This window comes from Empidonax traillii, unplaced genomic scaffold (assembly GCF_003031625.1).
Source record: "Empidonax traillii isolate 1590-97213 ecotype Southwest subspecies unplaced genomic scaffold, ASM303162v1 scaffold91:size2966241, whole genome shotgun sequence".
NCBI classification, from domain to species: domain Eukaryota; kingdom Metazoa; phylum Chordata; class Aves; order Passeriformes; family Tyrannidae; genus Empidonax; species Empidonax traillii.
Window position 1 is genome coordinate 1,114,567 of NW_020955284.1, and position 19,260 is coordinate 1,133,826.

Genomic DNA, 19,260 nt, shown 5'->3' on the forward strand with positions numbered 1-19,260 from the left:
ATACATGCCTTGAATACCTGAAATGTGTAAGATTGTTATGCTTTGAATTTCTTTGCAGATGTGAAGAGTATTCTGTCTTTTCACCAGCCCTCATGTTCAGAACTTTATATTGTCTGTTGTGCCTGTTTTTTCTGCCCTGGCCATTGAAATTTTCATAATGAATCTAAACCAGTAACTAGCACCTTGGTATGAAAGTATTAATGAGATATTTCAAAATCAAAAACATCCTGTGGAGTTGGTAGTCTTCTCAGTCCCTACTCCCACTAATAGATGTCAGATATTAATCATTTGGACTAAGGTACTCATGCAAGGGGCTGGTGTAATCTCTAATGAGATACCGGAGTTGGTGCAGATTACTGCAAATTGGCTGAGTGTTGAAGAGCCTTGACATCCAAGATCAGGGGATAAGGTGCAACCTATTTTGTTACCTGGCCGTGACAGTGAGAATTGGTATTAATGAGGGAATAAAGATCACTAGTCTTTCATACACATCCCTCAGGAAACTGAATAAAATCTGCAGTAAGCTGAAACTGAAGAATTTGCCCTGAATACTGACAGACTTTTTTCGTACATGAGTTCTCAGATAAAGGAGAAATTAAATTAAACATATTAAACATTTTATTACTAAGATGCCTTTCAAGACTGGTGTTTTTTTTGGAGTGAAGTCTTCCTAGTTAATTGAGGCAGGGAATTCTTAATGCAGTTAAAATGCTGAGTTCTAGAAAAGACAAAACCTTAATGTGTTCAGAGGACCCAGTTCGAGGAAATAAGAGAAAAAATAGAAGTGGAGATCCTGATTTGAATGTCTGTTTATGAATGATTTATTGAATTTGCCTTTATCTAAAATGCAAACATAAAGAAGGTGTGTGTTCTTTAAAAACTTTGCTCTGTCGTGGTCAGATTAAGATTCTGTGTTGGGGGATCTTGGAAAGGGTTTAATGAAGTCACCATCAGCAGATCCAGGTGTCCTCCCTGCAGGTCCTGTCATTTACACCTCAACTCTATGTTACTGGCAGGGAATCTGTCTCCTCTTTGGCTGGGATTTGTAGAGTGTTGGGAAGGCTGTAGATAACTGTGCTTTGTGTGGGGTTTTGGCTGAATGGGAGAGGGAGAATATATTTACAGAGCAGTGGAGAGAGGTCATGAGTGGAAGTTTTGTTTGTTTAATGAAGATGTATTGAAGGATAGATTTTTAATATTGTGAGGTGTTGCAGTAGCAGGATTCGAAGTTTGGGAGTATCTTTTCTGTCTCTTGATAAACTGGCTACTGACTCTGCTCTGGAATTGCTTCAGTCTGTGTATATTGAAAACCACAGGTGTTTACAGTAGTTGGAGAAGCCCCGGGGATCCTGAGTGTGAGCAGTGGCCTCTGTGCTCTTGCAGTGTGGCAGCCCTATGTTTTCAGGTTTGTTACTGCTTGAGAACAGCTGACCAAATTGAAATTAAAAGCTTGTGACAGCTCTGTGATTTTTTTTTTTGTCTAACGTACAATACTTCTGTACTTCCATTGCTTCTGGATTTTAGGTCCAGAATGAAATCAAGTGCCTGACTTGTTCTGGGAAAACTGGAACATTTTACCTGAAAATGAAAGGGGGAGGATAAAAGAGGAAAAAAACTAAATAAATATTTCCTGGACTGAATGTCCTTTCTCCTGTGCACAGCTGATACTGTACATCGGCTTTATGCTCCACTTATAGAGAAGTGACTGTTCTGTTTCACTGGGATACTCCTGCTACCACAGCAGCTCTTGATTTGTGTTTTTAAATTCATTTATAGTTGTTCTGACAAACTTAGGTATTTTCACACTGGAGACTTTCTCCCAGAAGCCATTAACCTCAGGAGAAACCAGAGGGCCTTTGGAATAAGCAGCAGTTATTAAATATTAGTTTGCCTTTCTGTCCCATCAGTTATGGAGATTCCTGCCTCACTTTTTCCAGAAGTGCAAAATATTCTTTCTAAAGGAGACGTGGCAAAAAGACAGGATGATGTCGATGGGAATTGTGTATTAGGGGAAATACAATAATTCTTATTTTCCAACTAGAACTTTCAGTTTCAGAAATGTGATTAATACATTGTACTAGGAGGACTAAGTAAAACTATCATGGATGTTCAGTTCCTTTAAAACAAGATGACCAGTTTGCTGCTTCAGTTGACATTTCTGTCAGTATTTCAGCTGCAATTGAAGAGTGATTTAGTGAACTTGAGAACAAAATTAACGGGAAGTCTTACTGAATTTGGAAGAGAAACAAGTATTTGAAGACTTCCAAAGTCTGTATGTTATAGTAAATATTTTTGCAGGCAGTTTGTAGACCATTTGCTTAGAAGTGCATAGTGCAATTGTGAGTTTGAAACTTCCTCTATCTTTCATGAAAAATGTGGCAGAGGAAAAAATGGAGATGCATAATAGTAAGAAATGACCAAGCATTTTACAACGAATTCAAGGAGTCTGTAATTTCAGTGTTTCAAGTGCAGTGTATGCTTATATCTCTCAAATTTGAAATTATTATAAAATTGCAGTTCTGTAAAAGTTTTTTTCCTGTAGATAATGGAGATGGTACAGTTAATAGCAATGAGATAACTTCTCCTAAGGCAAAAAGAATTATTCAGGTGTAGAATCTCTTGATTTTCAGTTCTGACTGGTGCTAATGCTGTTCCATGCTCAGTCAGAGCTGCAGGCTGTGCAGTCTGCAGCCACTGGGTGGGGAGTGACTAAGGCTGGAAAATGCCCATTGTGTTCAGCCAGTCGTGTCTCCTGAGAGGTGATGCTGGTTCTGTTTTTGGAATGTTGTGGTGACACAGCTCCCTGACTCAAACCTAATTTCAGGAGTGTGTTGCACACAGGACCTGCAATGCCCAGGTACAGTCTCTGTGGCAGTTCTTTCAGTTTTTGTGTGATCCAGAGGCACAGTTTGTTTCCTAGTTTAATACAGAGTTCAGCAAGAAGTGATTAGCTGACTTTGGGCATATCACTTAAAAATGGCATGGGGTGTGATCAGTTGGAGATTCTGAACTGGGAGATTAAAAGGTTATTGCAGAACAACACTGTGGAAAAAGGCACTTGAAACTCAGTGAGGGACTCCCTGGATGTAATCACGGGTTCAGACAGTGGAACAAAATACAGGTTAGAGCAGGTATTCAATGCCAGGAGTTATAGCACCGGGGCTTTATAATTAGTTTGTTCTGTTGTCTTTTTTGTTATTTTTAATTTTTTCCTTCTAAATTTGGAGTGGGAGTAGTTGGCTGAGGGAAAGAATGTACATAATGTACACAATCCCCTATAGAGAAGGTACAGGGGAAGGAACTAATGGTGTGGATCTAAATCCACAATCTGTTGTTTTTTATAATTCTACTTTGCCACAGTCAGATAAATTTTGAGATTATTGTTCACTTGAGAGACTTTGGGGGGAAAAAAGTATTCTTTAAAAAGCAAAGTCAGACTATGTCTTGGCATGGATTATCTAATCTGTTTTAAAATAAAATACCCTGTCCTGGAGTGTTTATAAACAGTTTTTACTCCTTTGAAAGAATTATTAGTGTTTTAGTTATGTCCTACACCTGCTGTGGCAGTTCCCTTGCATCTTTAATTGCAGAATGCTGGCACACAGGCTCTGTGTTCAGTTTTGTTCTTTTGCCTTCACTAACTTATTTCATAGTCCAGTTCATCCTGTCCAACTGGTCCTCTTCTTCCTCCCAGATTCTTTTCCAGTGTTCTTGTAGCCCGGTAGACTACTTAGGGTTAATGCAGGCATTTCCTACTGATGTTCAGGCTCACCTACTCAGAGCTGCAGTGTCTTCTGTGATGAAATTTTGTAAAAACCAGTAAATGTGCCCTACTGTAACCCAGGCCAGGCTGATGGAGTTCAAAAACATTTCTCTATTTTCATTGCATAGTGTATGCTTAGTAAATTCCACTCAGAATGCTTTTAAGTACTGTACATGGAATAGATTTTTGATTACAGTTTGTTGCTGTTCTGGAAGTCTTAATGGGATCTGAAGAAATTCATGGGAGTGCAGTTGTATTTTGCATTTCTTTCAAAGGTCTCAGCTGTGGGTAAGTGGGGAGGTGGTATTGCTTTGTTTTGATTTTTTTCTTTCCAGTTGCAGTGTTTTTATGAAGGACAAAACAGTCAAGAAGGCAAAATAATGGAATTTGCTTTATAATGCAGCAGAGGCAAAACAATTCTTAATTTGGGTAAAAAATAGTAAGATAAGTTAATAAATATAACAGTGCCTTATTTTGTCTCTTTCTTTTTTTTCAGGAGCCAGCAGGACAAAGAGGATTGATTGGATCAGCATTTGGACCTACTGACAACTTGGAGATTCAGGCTGGCACTTCTGAGTCAGGAATTTCAGCATGTGCTGGCTGGATGATGCTGAATGACTCTGATCCTGTGCTGCCCTCCTCTGGCTCTGCCCTTCAAGGAGAAACCCTTCGAACCTCTAATGCTGTGTCAGGTAAAGCAGAGAGAGCACATTGAAGAACCTTCTTAGTTCTTTACATCATATCTGGAATTCAAATCTCAGAATTTGGGTTACCTCTACTGGCAGCTTTTAACATTTCCTCATCTTCCAGGGTAAACAAAGAGGTATATGTGAACTGTTTTGACTTGTTCCCTTACTTCTGTTGCAGCCTTTGTGATGTGAATATAATTTTAGTGCTGTTAAAAAAAAAAAAAAAAAANTTTTAGGTAATGGTTTTTTATGGGGTAATGTAATGGAATTTCCTATTGGATTGAACAGTTTCAGTTTTTTACTTGTGTACTGCAGGCTTAGAGTTCACTTTTTATTCTGTCTGTAATGTTAAAAGTCATCATTACTATTTAAATTGATGTTCTGCTGCTTTTACAGTGATATTTATAGTATCTCACTGAAGTGAAACCCTGAAGTTACAACTGAAGTGTTAATTTTTTTAACATATCTGCATGGATGTTTTTTCATAGCACTGCAGAGGGATTGTGTTAAGACACAACAGCATATGGAATAAGGAGGCATTTATCCCCAGCATCCACTGCAACACTGGGGGAAACTTGTTGAAGGATGCCTCTGAAAACGTGTAGCTGTGATCTGTAACTGTTAGAAATACCTGAATCTTCAATACTTAGGAATTCTGTTTATCTTCCCTTTTGGCTTACCTCTGCAAATCCTTAGCCAGGGATACAGGTATAGATACGTTCCTGGGGGGAGAGTTAGGGGGTGTTCTTTGTTTTGGAATAACTTTTGGCATTTAGGCCATTCTTTGAGCCGTTCTTAGCACTGCACACTGCAGTTGCACGTGAGCAGGGATTGCAGTGGCTGCAGAACTCGGTGTCTGCTGGGTTTGGGAGCAGTTCCATGGCATGCAGCTGATCTGAAATACACGGACTTAAATACTTGTTCAAACCAGGTTATCCCTCAGTTACTTCAGATGCAGATCTTACATTTGTCTCACTTTCCTTTGTCTTCTCAAATAAGAGAGTCTGCTCGTGTGCTGGAAAAGACTTTTGAGAAAAAAGGGATCCTTGTTGTCAGCACAGATTTTCTTTTTGCTGTGGTTCCATCTCTGACCACTGGAGGTTCTTTGCTGAATCTGTTCTTTCTTTGGGGGTGATTCTGGTAGAGCACATAGGCTGAAGACCTTTTTGTAAGTAACCATGTCAAGGAACAGCCTTTCTTAAGTTTCAGTCCACACAGATTTTTTGTTTTATTTTTCCAGAGAGATGATTTTTATTATTTTCCTGTATAATTTTTTTTATTCTATAAACCTCGTTAGATAAATAGTGAGGGTAAAGCGTTGCTTCAACCTGAATACCCACCAGTGTTTCTGAAACAACCTAAAAATAGCAGCTAAACTATTTAATAGGCAAGACATTGACCTAGTTTATTTTAATAAGGAAGACTAGGGTATTTCCATTTTATTTAAAATCCAAAAGCTCATTATTCTTTGGGAGAACCTGTATTATCTAAGCAGCAGTAGCTTTAAGTTTCCTAAAACTGGCTGTTGGTTCTACCTTGTTTCTGATCTGCTGTTGGTAATCATTCCATTCCACCAGAGGATGTTACTCATATCAAACACCATCCTCACCTTTGGAAAGGGAACTGTGTCTGTGTGGATGACTCCTTGCTCTGTGCTCATTGACACTGGGCCATGCATAGTTCCTGTGTCCATGTAAGGAGTGGAACTGCCATAGAGTTCTTCCCCGGACAAACCCCAGGGAGTGGGTTCATACCATGAAGGATTTTCTCTTTTTTTTGGAGAAATACCAGAAATCATAAGGCTACTCAAGAAAATGTCAGTGTGATATCCAAACCCACATCTTTAACTTAGTATGTTGAAGGAACATCAGTGGCTTGAAATACAAGTAGAGTGTTTGTTACAATAAATCATGAGGTTACATCAAAATATTTAATTGTTACTTAGGCTTGTGAACATTTTTGAAGCAGAGTTTTCAACCTTATGTTTCTCTTCAGCATTTCAGAGGGGGAACAGTGTTGCCCGTACTATGGAACAAGCTGTAAACACAGAACCATTAGAATCTGAACCTAATACTGACAACATGGAAAATAGTTCTCCTGGTAAGAGTTCATCCTTTCCAGTTGAGCAGAAAATATGCTTATTTATGTGTGTATATGTATATACATATATTTTTAAGTAACAAAGAGTTTGTAGTAACTTTATATTGCTGGCACAGTGATCAGTGATGTATTTGATTGCTGCTGCTGTTGCATTACACTCACAAGAAAATATGTTTTGAGGTGGAGATAAATACATTATCACAAAGAAAATAACACGTTGAAAAAAAGTTTTAAGGAAAAGCATCTTTCTTCACCACCAGTTTAGTAACTAATTCCCTTGTTTTTAGCATCAGTTTTGGATGATAAAGGTGAGCAAAGCAATGAGGAGGAACAAAAGTCTATCAAGCCCACGAGTAAAGAGTTCAGGAAGACGTGGGGCTTTCGAAGGACCACAATTGCCAAGCGAGAGGGGGCAGGAGATGCCGACCTGGACTCCAGTGAGCAGCAGCCACAGCAGCAGCAGCAAGGCTTGAACCTCCGGCGGAGCGGGCGGCAGCCAAAGCGGACCGAGAGGGTGGAGGAGTTCCTTACCACAGTGAGGCGCAGAGGGAGGAGGAATGTGCCCACTACTCTGGAAGATTCCAGTGAAGCAGCGTCTGGTCCAGCTACAGATGCTGAAACTGCTTCTGAAGATAGTGTTGAGAGCACCCCAGATACAAAACCTGTCACTAGGAGGATCTGCACTAGGAGTTGTAAGGATCTGAAAAGCCCTAAAAGCAGGCGCGCAAAGGAGGAAGAGGAAGAAGAAGAGGAGGAGGAAGAGGAAGAAGAGGAAGATGCTACCTCTGATAGTGATAGCGATGGGTTAACACTAAAGGAACTCCAGAATAGACTGAGAAAGAAACGTGTTGAGCAGAAACCTGCACGGAAGGATGTACAGAACCACAAAAGGAATTCAGAACAAGGTCCCACCCAAACAGGTGATGTCCCAGCTGACAAGCAGGCTGAGTCTGAGCTGCCTGTCAAGCAGGAGCCTGAGACTGCAGACAGCACTGAGATCGCAAGTCAGGTGGTTGTGTCTGAGGAAGACACTGAAGATGTCCAGGATCAGAAGGAGGAGAAACCTGCCCTTGGTGCCAAGGGGGCCACAGATGAAGAGCCTGAAGAACAGCCCAAAAGCAAACCCGAGTCCGAGATCTACGATGCAAACACTCTGTACTGTATTTGCCGTCAGCCTCATAACAACAGGTAGGCAAAGGGTTCAACTGGAGAATTGTTCTGTGATGAAAAAGTAAACCAAATGCTCATGCTTATTTTTTGAGTGTATGTAAGTGAGCTGTTGGGTTTGCTGAAGTTTGGGGGGAGTTTATAACAAATACTTAAAAGAATATGAAGGAATATAGAATTGACCAGTGAGGCAGAACTGCACTTGTGCTTTGTTGGGCTGCTTGTGTTCTGCTGCTTGAAGTATCATCGAGTGTTAATTGTCTTTTCATTTCACAGTGTTTTACTGTTCCTTGGTGTGTTTTTTTTCCCCAGGTTTATGATTTGTTGTGATAGATGTGAGGAATGGTTTCATGGTGACTGCGTGGGTATCTCTGAGGCTCGAGGGCGATTGTTGGAGAGGAATGGTGAGGACTATATCTGTCCAAACTGCACCATTCTCCAGGGACAGGATGAGCCTGTGTCAGAGCTAGACCAGCAGGAAGCTAAAGCGGAGCAAGGAAGTGTGGATGGCACTGAATTCACAAGCATAGGAACAATTGAACAAAAATCAGTTGAGGACCAAGGGATCAAGGGTAGGATTGAAAAAGCTGCAAATCCAAGTGGGAAGAAAAAACTCAAGATATTTCAACCTGTAAGTATTTTAATTGTTTCTTATTCTTCATGTTTCACTGAGTGCATTGAGACAATGAGTTACGTGTACAGCTGTAAATCTGAACTGGTTTTTTAAAGCTAAACATGAAGCTGAGCAACCCACCAAAGTGCTGTTTAGCAGAAGTTTATCCATAGTTCCATCAGTACAGGAATCACAACTGTTAGTTTCAAGTGAGGGATTTAAAAGTTTTATACAGGGGGAAGGAAATAGTGCTATTCATCCCTTTCTAAATACTGTTTTGGAAGTCAAATAATGAGGTAGTCTTTTAAAAAAAATATTAGAAATCTGGACTGGGTTATACTGTCTTTGAAATAATCTCAAACAATTTTGGACATTTTCAATGATAGTGAAACTTTTTACTTAACACTGACAAGTGCCTGTTAAAGTTAATTCCAGCTGTACTTCCAATTAGTCTTTGAAATTCTGATTTTTGTACTGATGCTGCTTTAGGTTCTTAGCAAGTAGAGAATTTTTTTATACTGCCTTTTTTAACCTAAATATATGTATTTTGAATTACTGCTAAATCTAAAAGAAGTTTAAGTTGGAAAAGGCATAGAAGCTTCTTCAGCTCAGTGTACATGAATTAAAAAAACTTCATGCTACAATGTCTTTGTCCTGCCTAAACTACTGTAGTAATGCCAACATCTTGAACAATTCCCTCTTCTTTTTACTGTGCCTGGAAAAATATGTTTAAATTTGCTGTTTAAATGCTACAGCAATTTATATTTTTTCTCTATGAATTTATTCTTTCATGTCTAATCCTTAGGCTTTGAAATCATCCTTAGAATAAATATCAGGGATGTCCATAGCAGCACAGTGAGATTAATGCACAGACCAAAACAGTTTGAGTTCAGTGTAGAAATAGTTAATATTTTAAGGTAAATGTGTAGAAAACAGTGTTCTCAAAACTATTTTCAAATACATTTGTACTTCTTTGTACACACAAAAAAGTTTTTGAGAGTCCAGTGCTGTTGGCCTTGGCTCTGCTGCCGAGTATCTCTGGTATTTACGTGCTGACCAGGTACTTGAATGTGTTGGCCATCTCTCTGTTAGTGAAAGAGAAACATAATTATCATTTACCCTTCACCTCTTATGGAAGAACTGCTTATATTTTAGGTATTCTCTGACATTTGACAGTGGAACGGAACTGCCCTACTTGTGTTTCCCAGGTGGTGCCATATTCTGAGAGAAGTGAGCTGTCACATCTGTGTGTGTTTTAGCCCTCACTGTCCCTCATACCTCAGTTAAGATCCTTCTAAAACTTGTATAAAGCAGCATCGATCTGCAAAAATTCCCTGTTTGTTATGGGCATAAAGTTCATTGCTATTTCCTGTGAAATCACTCCATTACAGTGACTGAACAAGCCTCAGTTTATCTGTTCTCTTACATCAGAATTCTTGAGAAAGGCTCCTTTTTGTTGCTGTCCATAAGCACCTATAGCTGCAGGGTTTTGGTTTGTGATTAAAACAACAAATTTTTTTAAGTACAGACATCAACACTTACAGTTAATTATGGCAGCTCAGTCATAAGTTTCAGGTGGTTCTTAGGGAACATGAATTGATAATTCTCTATCAGTTAAGAGTGTACATGATGGAAAAGTATTTTAAAGCATAAACAGTTTCTTGGGAAAAATTCTCAATTCCAGGTTTTATCAGACTGCAGCAGATAATGCTGTCTTACTGACTTTGACTGGGGAAAACCACTATGCAAATATTTATTTCACTGGAAATATTAGTGAAAAACTTGCTTTTGGTAATTACAAATAGCAGTTTGTTGATGGGGAGAGGTTGTCTAGCACTACAGTAGTTGTGAGTGTTAGGTTAGTTGTGTCACTTTTGTGAGTAAACTAGAAAAGAGATTAAAGCATAATATCCAGAGGTGATATGTTGAGGCCTAAAGAGCTTAGAAATATTTCTGGACTCTGGCCTAATGTACTCTGTTTTCAAGGAATGTGCTATTTTCTGAATCTTAACATTAGAAGAGGAAGTGTTTCATATGTGACACTTCTATAGAAATGGAGAGCAGTTTTTAAGTGAAGGAAAGTACAGATTGCACAGGCAAACCTCTAAATGTGTAAGAAGTAGGAGGCTATGGAAAGTTATCTGGGAGAATGGTTGTTTTTTATGTAAGTTGGAGATTTCTACATTTAAAATTGATAAGTCTTTAGAGAAGAATAATCTGTACACCTGAATAGCTGGGTGCTTCCTCCTGCAGGTGTGCAGGGCTAAGGACAGCAGCTGATGGGGATATAGAAATGAAGTGTGATTTGGGGACCTTGCTGGGGAGAAACCAGTTGTGACTTATTAAGGAGATTTCTCACATTATGTAGAGGATCAGACAAAAAGCATTTGTGTGCTTATGGGATTTGAAAATTTAGGAAGCCAGTCTCCTTTATTTCAGTGCCGGACTGACAACTTACAATACAGCACATTCTGAAAATAATGTGTTAAAAGAGCGAAACTCTTACCTTTGTGTGGGTTGTTTCTGTTGGGTCCTGAGTGACCGTCACTTTAACACTGGCAGTTGCCAGGTCGCTGACAGAGCTGCAGCCTGCACATACGGTGTGTAAGCATTTCCCCATGTTCCAAAGGCACATTCCTGATGTTTCCTCTTTGAAGGCTGAGCTCACTTGACCCTTTCCCTCTGTAGGTGATCGAAGCTCCGGGTGCATCCAAGTGCATCGGGCCCGGCTGTTTCAACGTGGCCCTGCCCGAATCCGTGTACTGCAGCAATGACTGCATTCTCAAACACGCTGCAGCCACCATGAAGATTCTGAGCTCTGGCAAAGATGCGAAACCAAAACCTAAAGAGAAGATCAAACCAAAATCTGAAAAACCTGGCATGCCAAAATCTCAGCAGCAGGTAAGTTTGTGTTCGTGATCCAGGACAGTTGTCCCGAAGCTCGGTGGCTTTTCTGTGTGCTCTCTTTTTTTGAGTCAAACTTGCCAAGTCCTGCATTGAAGAGGAGCTTTTTATTATTCTTTTGTTGTTCTCTTGCCTTTTTCTGTGGTACCAACGTTGTCTAATTCTTCTGACAGTAAAATGTTTTCCTGTCACTTTTAAAAAACATCTTAATTGCCTCTAGATGGGGATAGTTTCTTGCAAATGTATTCTAGATGGTAATGCACTTTAAAAAAAATTAATTCCAAATTAATTTGCCTTTAAGAAAGTATAAGCAGTACATATTTTTTATTTTAATTTAATTCAAATTATTTTACTTTTTTAAACTCTAAATTACAGGGGTTTGGACAGTAATTTGGAACTACTGTGAGTTGTGAAATGACATGACTGTATATTATGTGTGCTTTGTGAAGAACAAAAACAGAGCTTTCTTTTACTTTTAAAACCACTAAAAAGTGGATGGTAGTTTTTCAGAGAAACAAATATCCCCCAGTCTGTTGATAAATACTGTTATTCTGAAGTGGTCTCTTTACCATTCCCTTTTGCTGAAGTTACCCTGTATATCACCTTTGCTTTATAAATTTGAATGTGCAGTTACATCATTTCAGGTTCTTTGGAGGAGTTTACTATAAAAGAAATTGTTCTACCTGTGTGTAACTGTATCTCTGCATGTTTGTAAAATACAATATATTTGATTATTAGTAGTAATCAAACTACTTGTAATTATACAGGCGAGTATCAAACCACTTTCCAACCAAAAGAGACAGTTACCTGAAAAAAGAGAGGTGAACATGAAGAAGACTGTTGTGACAGTGGCCAAGACTGAGGCAAACACTCAACCTGTTGCTAGAGAGCCACCAGCAGAACCTGTGACACCGTCCTGGGCCAGCGATCATAATTACAATGCTGTAAAGCCTGAAAGGACTGCTGCCATTTCACCTGCACTGTTGTTCAAATGTATGTATGGCATAGGGATATTCCTGAATAATCATGTTTTCTTTGAATACCCATCCATTCTTGGCTCTGCAAGACTAGGGAGTTAAGGATTTGGGTTGTTTTTTTTTTTTTCTTGCTCTGGCACCAAGCTGCCTTTCTCCACCTTCAAAGATTCGCACACAGATACACACAAATGAGAGACACTTTTAGAAGTTTCAGTTGTATCATATGACAGTTGTATGATTAAGAGCCTGTTGATCTACCCAGCTGATTTCTGAATGAAAACTACATGGTTAAGCTTGAAATTTTTTCCCATAGAGACAGTATCTGTTTCTAATCTGGAAGGTAAGTATTGATACATTTGTGTTAAGTTTTACAAGAAGGTTGTGCAGTGTGCACCGTGAATCAGCGATTGCCTGTACTAATTTGAACTGTATTTTTGTAATTTAGATTTGGCACCTGTCTCTCAGGTCTTGCATTTTCAGTGCCTGGTGCCGAGAATGAAATCTCCAACGTGGTATCCAGCGATACTTGACACTTCTGCAAACAGCTTTTAGCTGTCAAGTATATTCCTGCTGCTTTTCTTCCTTACATGAAATAATTTAAGGACCATTCTTTACTTTTATGCTGGGGGGGGAGGCAGAACTCTTTTTATCTTTCTTTCTTTTTTTTTTTTTTTTCCCTTTCTGTGTTCATACTCCACACGTTACCCACACACACAAGAACACATCTCAGGTGGATGTTGGGCAGGGGTATTGCCTTGCATATTTTTGCAGGTTTTGAGTAGCATCCTTGTAACTCATATGAAGGTAAGTAAATACTGCTTTGAAGCCTGAGCAAGTCCTTCTACTTATGACATTTTTTGATTGACTTCATCTAAGTAGTTTTATAATGCCGTTATGAAACTTCAGATGAAATCTGACATATCACAGTCACAAACCACACGACCTGGTGTCTCATGTTTACTCACTGGAAGATTAATGAATTCAGAAATTCAGTTCTCACAGCTTTGTAACCACACTTCAGCCAACTTGCTTTTTATTTTCAGAAGTAAACATAGTTAGTGAACACTTAAATGTTGTAAGTCATATTTAAGATATTTTTTTAGTTACAATTTTTTTAAACACTGAGGGAACACCAGCCAACCTAAATTTCTGTTCATTATCATAGTACATAGTAGACATACCAGGTATATTTTAATGTTGTCTGTCCTCATCGGGTTATAATTTCTCGTTAAGCATTTTTTTATTTAGGCCTTGTGCCTCTTTTATGGTGAACTCTCTGAAGGTAGATATTTTAATTAACTTGCATTTTTTTTAAGATTCTTTTAAAGGAACTAGTTTTTTTGTCAGAAAAAAAAGTAGTGTTTTAAACATAACTGAAATTAGGAGAGAAAGATTATTCAGTGCAATTACAGGTGTCTATAGAACCATCTCACTTAAAATGTCCTTTTTCTATAGGTTTTGATTTTTTTTTCCCAGTAGACAGGAATACAGGTTTTGAGGGAGAAAGATTGAGGGTTGGTTTTAGGGGAGTTTTTCTGAAGTTTTATCACACTTTAGGTTTTATAGATTTAACCAATTCCAGTAGAAAACTGGATTCCTGTAACTAAATAGTTAAACTGGTTCCAAAATATATATATGTATTAGTAACAACTAGAGAACAACCTAGCTTGTGTGATGAAGAACTCTTATATCAAATGCAAGGAAGAACTTGAGATTGCTTTTAAGAAGGTAAGTTGCACTGATATGTGGGGTCTCTGTGCTAAATGCCCAGTTAAACTGTCTTGTGTATTCATGAAAGGATGTGTCCTGCTTTTTTTATGAATGAACTTGAACTTTAATCTTCCTGAGAAGCTGCCAGTGCATCATCTGCAAGGGCATTCTGCCAGATTTTATTTATTTTAAAAATCTTTATAAGCTGTTCAAAACCTACAAGTTAACAGCATTAGGGAAATTCAGGAGAGTTCTCTCACTTCAGGTATCTAAAAGTAAGAACTCCTTGAAGTCTGAGCTAATCTGCCAAGGAAAACGCATTTATTGGACCAAATACTTAGTCTCGTTTAGACACATCTTAAAGTGACTCCCTGTTTAGAAATGAGTATTTCTGAACATTGGTAATGAAGGACTTGCAGTCCAGAGGAGGCAAAGGATGGGATCCTTCCAAATGCAATGCTTCAGGTGCTGCCTGTGTTCTCCCAGAGCTTCCAGCCGTGTTCAGTAAATCCTTATTTGCAACCTGAGTGCATGAGGCCTTTTAGGAATTAAGGAAACTTACCATGATTAGCAGAATTACTGTCTGTAATACTTTTTCCACTAGTCAGTTTATCATTTCAGACATAGATTTAGTTTGTACGTTTACTCTGTACTTGTCAGATGGAAGATTTTGTTACTGCATGAGACAGTAGCTTTGTTAAATAGTACCAAGAAGAAAATCAAGCCACTTCTAAAGAAGTACTGGGTGGTAGGAGCATGTAGTATATTTGCATCTAAGCCCACCACCAGGCCCCCTTTTTCCTGTACTCCAACTTCTCTGCATTTATTTAAAAAAAAGGGGATATTTAGTGCTAGTGCTGTGCAGTTATTTAGAACAGTGTTGGGGTTTTTTCTTCTGTTACTCCATTAGCTTGTGTTTCTTCCTTTTCTGTGTCTTTTTAGGGGGATGAGTTAGGGCTGTATTTGGATATGACTTTGTACACCAAAACCTGGTGCCTGATTATGACACTGGTCATTAATGACATCATCTTTATGTGCCCAGTGAAAATAATCTGTTTGATTCATCTGGTAACTAGAGTGGGAAATACCTTGAACTTGCTTTGATAAGTGAATATTAAATACAAGTACTTTTAAAGTTGCAGGCAGTATTTGAACTACACATGTAAGAGGCAGTTAGGTATGAGCCACATTTCCTTTCAGAAGAGCTACTTTGACTTTCATTAGGAAAATTGATTTATGATACCATCTTCCTTGGCATCAGTATTTCACAGAAGTTGGAAATGAGTGGGACTTGCAAGGGGAAGTATTTCCTTCAGAGAAAACCACAGTGTTTGCGATCTCGCTTCTGCTTTCCAGAAGAGACAACGCTGCCACCTCCTGGAAGTGGGAGCCCTGACTCTGGTGATGAAAAATTTCCTTTTGTTATTCCCTTTCAGATTTTTTTTTTTATTTCTTCTGCAGCTGAACTTTTCTGCACTCAAGCTGTTCACAAAGTGAATAGTGTTTGCTTGTATAGTTAAAGATCTTGGACACCTTGGTTCCTGTGCACCTCTAACAAAATATGGAGACTTTGTAAAGGGAATGCAGTGATCCTGGGATACCCCACCAGCACAAAATGTGCATATTGAAATGCCAGGATTATAGCATGCATCATTTATGTATGCTTTTTCTTGTATCTGTTTCTCTTTCTCTCTGTAATAAGAGCAGGAGAGAAAGAAAACATACCACTATAAAGAGAGTAGGGGGAAAATAGAGTGCAGTAAAGACAGGAGTTGTGGCTCAGTGTGAAAGTGGTGTAGGGAGCTGTAAGTACTGTTGTGAAGAAAGTAAGGCCTTGTGTGCCCACGGGCTGGTGCCAGTGTAGCGCTGCTCTCTGGGCAAGATTGCACCAGCTGAAGGTGTGACTCAGTTGAGTGCAGTGGATGTGGATATACTGCTCTTGGTTTAGCTTAACTGTTAAAAAGTAAAATTTAGGTAAAATATACTTTAAGCCATATGTATGTTTGTCTGCAAGGACTGATTGTAGTTAAACTGGATGCCTTTGGGTTTGAGTGCTACTCCGTGGAAAAAAAATAGGATCTGCCAGGTTCCATACTCCTGTAACTGAACTATTTCTGGCACCTGAATTAACTCCTAGAAAACCAAGGTGTCTTTGCTTAATGTTATATTCTGCAATGTAGGTCCATACTGAGAGGCATTAAGTATTGAATAGTACCAGGGAAATAAAATATAATATTTCTTTTGCTGCTGGCCATTTCTGGGACATGTGGCTGCCCTGTGTGTAGGCCTGGCCTAAACCTTTGTAACTAGAGGAGTTTTCAGGAAGGCTGCTGCAAGACCAAATAACGACCAGCATACCCAAGATGAGTCTGCCAGAACTTCTGAGAAATTCGTGTTGGAGAACTTCTGGCTTTGGAAGGGTCATAGTACAGGAGTGGCTGGTGTAACACGGCAGCTCCGGTACTGAACTCCCATCGTGGCACTGGCAGGGCTGTGCTGGCCTGGGGGCTGTGCTGGCCCAGGGGCCGGCTCAGGGCCTGAGCCCTGCCTGTGGAGCGAGGCAGACCGTAGTGGCTGCTGAAGCCAACATCCCCTGGGACCCAGCCAGTTAAAAGGAGCAGTGGGATCCTTGGGGAGCCATTATCATCTCCTGCCTGTGAACCGCTGGAGCTCCCCTTCTCTGCTCTGCAAGGTATGTTACACCTGCCCTGGGGCTCGGCCATGAGAAGATTTTTGCGCTGTCTCTTTAAGTTAGGAAGGCTGGTCCCTGCTCCTGGCATGTTACTATTTTGAAGCACCCAACACCCCCGAGGCACTTGGAGACAGCATGCCAACACTCCTGCCATCAGGGGTGCTTGGCTTCAGTGAGGAACCATTGCTGAGGGGAAGGGATGGGGGGCAGAAACCTGGTATCACTTACAGAGGCACTATGCACATGAGGGTGGTTATCTCTTGTCATCAACACTGAAAGTGATGAAAGTTTGATTAAAAACACTCACCACCCTCTTGCTGTTTTGCTTTCTTTTACTAATTTTACTTCAGTTCTTTGAACTTGCTCACTTGACTGCATAGCCAGTGAAAAAGTTCTTTGCTAGTCCCCAAATAAAAGGGTTTTTTTGAGGTATTCACTTGCACTTTGAGTCAAGTCTGCTGCTGATTTGCTGTGTCCAATCTGTGCTGAAGTTGGAACCCGAAGATGGCCTGTCCCTGCAAGGAGTGATGATACAATCCATGAACTGTCTGGGAAATAAGCCCTTTTTTTGCAGCAGCACATAGTGCCTCTTCTCTCACTCGGAGCGGGGGTAGTATTAAAAATGCAGTTGTGTAACATAGGTCAGATAGATCACTATAATCTCATGTAGATGAAAATAAAGCTTGTGTGCCAAAGCTACAGATTTGCATGAGCTTAGAGTTACAGGTTTGCTTGAGTGCAGAGAAATCACCACAGAAACGGCAGGCACTTTCTCTGAGTCTCCTAAATTACTTTAAAGACAGGTTTAATTTCTTTGTGTGCCTGAATGTAAAGGCTTGGCACACAGCTTAATTGCAGTGCAAATTAGAGCTGATAAAGTCTTTAGGAGAACAGCAGCAGGGCAGGCAGCACACCTCAGACACGAGTGTTCAATAAACTGATTTCAGTCTTGAAAGTGGAAGCAGACCTGTTCTGTGGGCAGTTTCCAGGGAAAACTAACACTGAAACTGCTTTAAGAGTAGTTCGACACTTCTGAACTAGAAGTAGCACTAAGCTGTGTTTAAAGGGAGATGACCAAAAGTCCAGCAAAAGCAGGTGTTGGAACAGTTGAACAGCCGAGGAGCTGCAGCGGTTCCAGAGCCCCTCACCTGCACAGCCGCGGGCACCGGTACTCGGTGCCACCAGAGGGGGCTTCAGGGGCACCCGGCGGCTGCGACTGCGGCCCCAGCCCGGGCCAGGGCACAGCTGCTCCCGGGGGACGGCTCGGAACTGGTAAGTAGCTTCCCACTGTGGAGTGCTTTAGGACTGACAGCTAAAGCACCAGCTCACCTGTGTCTTTCGTTCAGATTTTTAAGTTGGGTAATGCATCAAAAAGGTTTCACATCGAAAGAACCTGTGGATTAAAGCTTGGTGTCAGCCTCTGTGTCAGGGTGGAGGGGTTTGGTTAAAATCTGCTCTGTTCAGGTTATTTCTGTCACGAGTCACAGAGGAAGGGTCACACCTGCGTCGGACAAGTCCACTCAGGACAGAGCTGAGTGGCAGAGGGAAGCTGTTGAACAACACCAGTTCTAAGGTTGATAAATCCTGCCCACCCTCTGCTTCAGCAGTTTTACAGAGGAGAAATGCAGTTCTTGGGTAACTAGTTAAGAGGGGAGAGTTATTTCATCTTCTGTAGGCCAGGAGCCTGTGCTGTTGTGCTGCACTCTGCCAGAGTGGGCTGTCCTCACCTTCCCTCCGCTCGCACTGGACACGGCAGCGCTGGAGCGACGGCGCAGGGACGGCCACTGCAGCCACCTGCGTGTGAGCCACGGGAGCCGAGGGACCGAGCGGGACTTCCCAGGCCAAGCTGTGTGACACCCAGAGCGCTGGCAGGGCAGTTCCTGAGCAGGTGACTGACTGCCTGTGCTGGGCTCTGCACACCTGCCTTCCTCTCAGCTGCTGAGAGGTTTGGCTGCTGTGAAAGCCAGTGCAGGTGCCTCTGTAGAGATCAGCTCTTCTCGCAGTACATGATTGCTCAGCGCTGTCCGGCCTTGCACAGGCTGTGGAGAACTTTCTTACAGCTATTTTGGGGGTTTTAACAGCTGTGATGCTGCATTAGTGTGATTTCTCCCTCCCCCTGCCCCCTCCCTTTAAGGACATTCAAATCCTTCAAAGTGTAGTAAATTATTCACTTTTGGACAGGTGGATCACAAAGAGCTGTTCTCTCTTTCTTAGGTATCATTATTCCTACTGTGGATTTTTATGATTTATTGTTAAAGAAAAATGTGAATTGCTGCCTTCCTTACTGTTGTTGCCACATGAACTCGTATATTGTGCACAAGCCTGAAAGTTAGTTGTAGGGTTTTGGTTTTGTTTTTTCCCTAAAACTCTGTATTTTAGTGACAGAGAAGTCTGAAAAGGAACAGTAAAACCCACACATGCTTGGGCTGCCTGTGTGCTGGGCAGTGTCTCCTCGAGGTCTGGGTTCCTGACATCCTGCTCCCTTGGGCCTGTGTTCCCACTGCGGATGGTCCTGCGCAAGCTGGATGCGATGCAGCCATCGGCTCCTCACGCGCTGCCTGGAGGAATTTCACCCTCGGGGAGGAAAAAAGTAGATTATTGTAGATGGAAGAGAACACAGGGAAATGTTCAGATGGTACTAGACA

General features: G+C 40.7%; 1 protein-coding gene across 5 annotated transcripts in view; it reads left to right on the forward strand.

Annotated features, from left to right (window-relative positions):
• DIDO1 (death inducer-obliterator 1) overlaps positions 1–19,260 on the forward strand; it is a 47,121-nt gene that overhangs the window by 7,675 nt on the left and 20,186 nt on the right. For 3 of the 5 annotated variants that reach the window (XM_027881609.1, XM_027881612.1, XM_027881610.1), the window contains exons 2-7: positions 4,260–4,455; positions 6,448–6,552; positions 6,840–7,740; positions 8,032–8,350; positions 11,021–11,233; positions 12,004–12,229. In XM_027881609.1, the coding sequence (XP_027737410.1) occupies positions 4,368–4,455; positions 6,448–6,552; positions 6,840–7,740; positions 8,032–8,350; positions 11,021–11,233; positions 12,004–12,229 (1,852 nt within the window). In that variant the 5' untranslated portion in view covers positions 4,260–4,367. Of the gene's footprint in view, positions 1–2,968; positions 3,132–4,259; positions 4,456–6,447; positions 6,553–6,839; positions 7,741–8,031; positions 8,351–11,020; positions 11,234–12,003; positions 12,554–15,239; positions 15,989–19,260 lie in introns of those variants that run through there. The other 2 variants (XR_003570998.1, XM_027881611.1) reach the window with 2 other exon arrangements.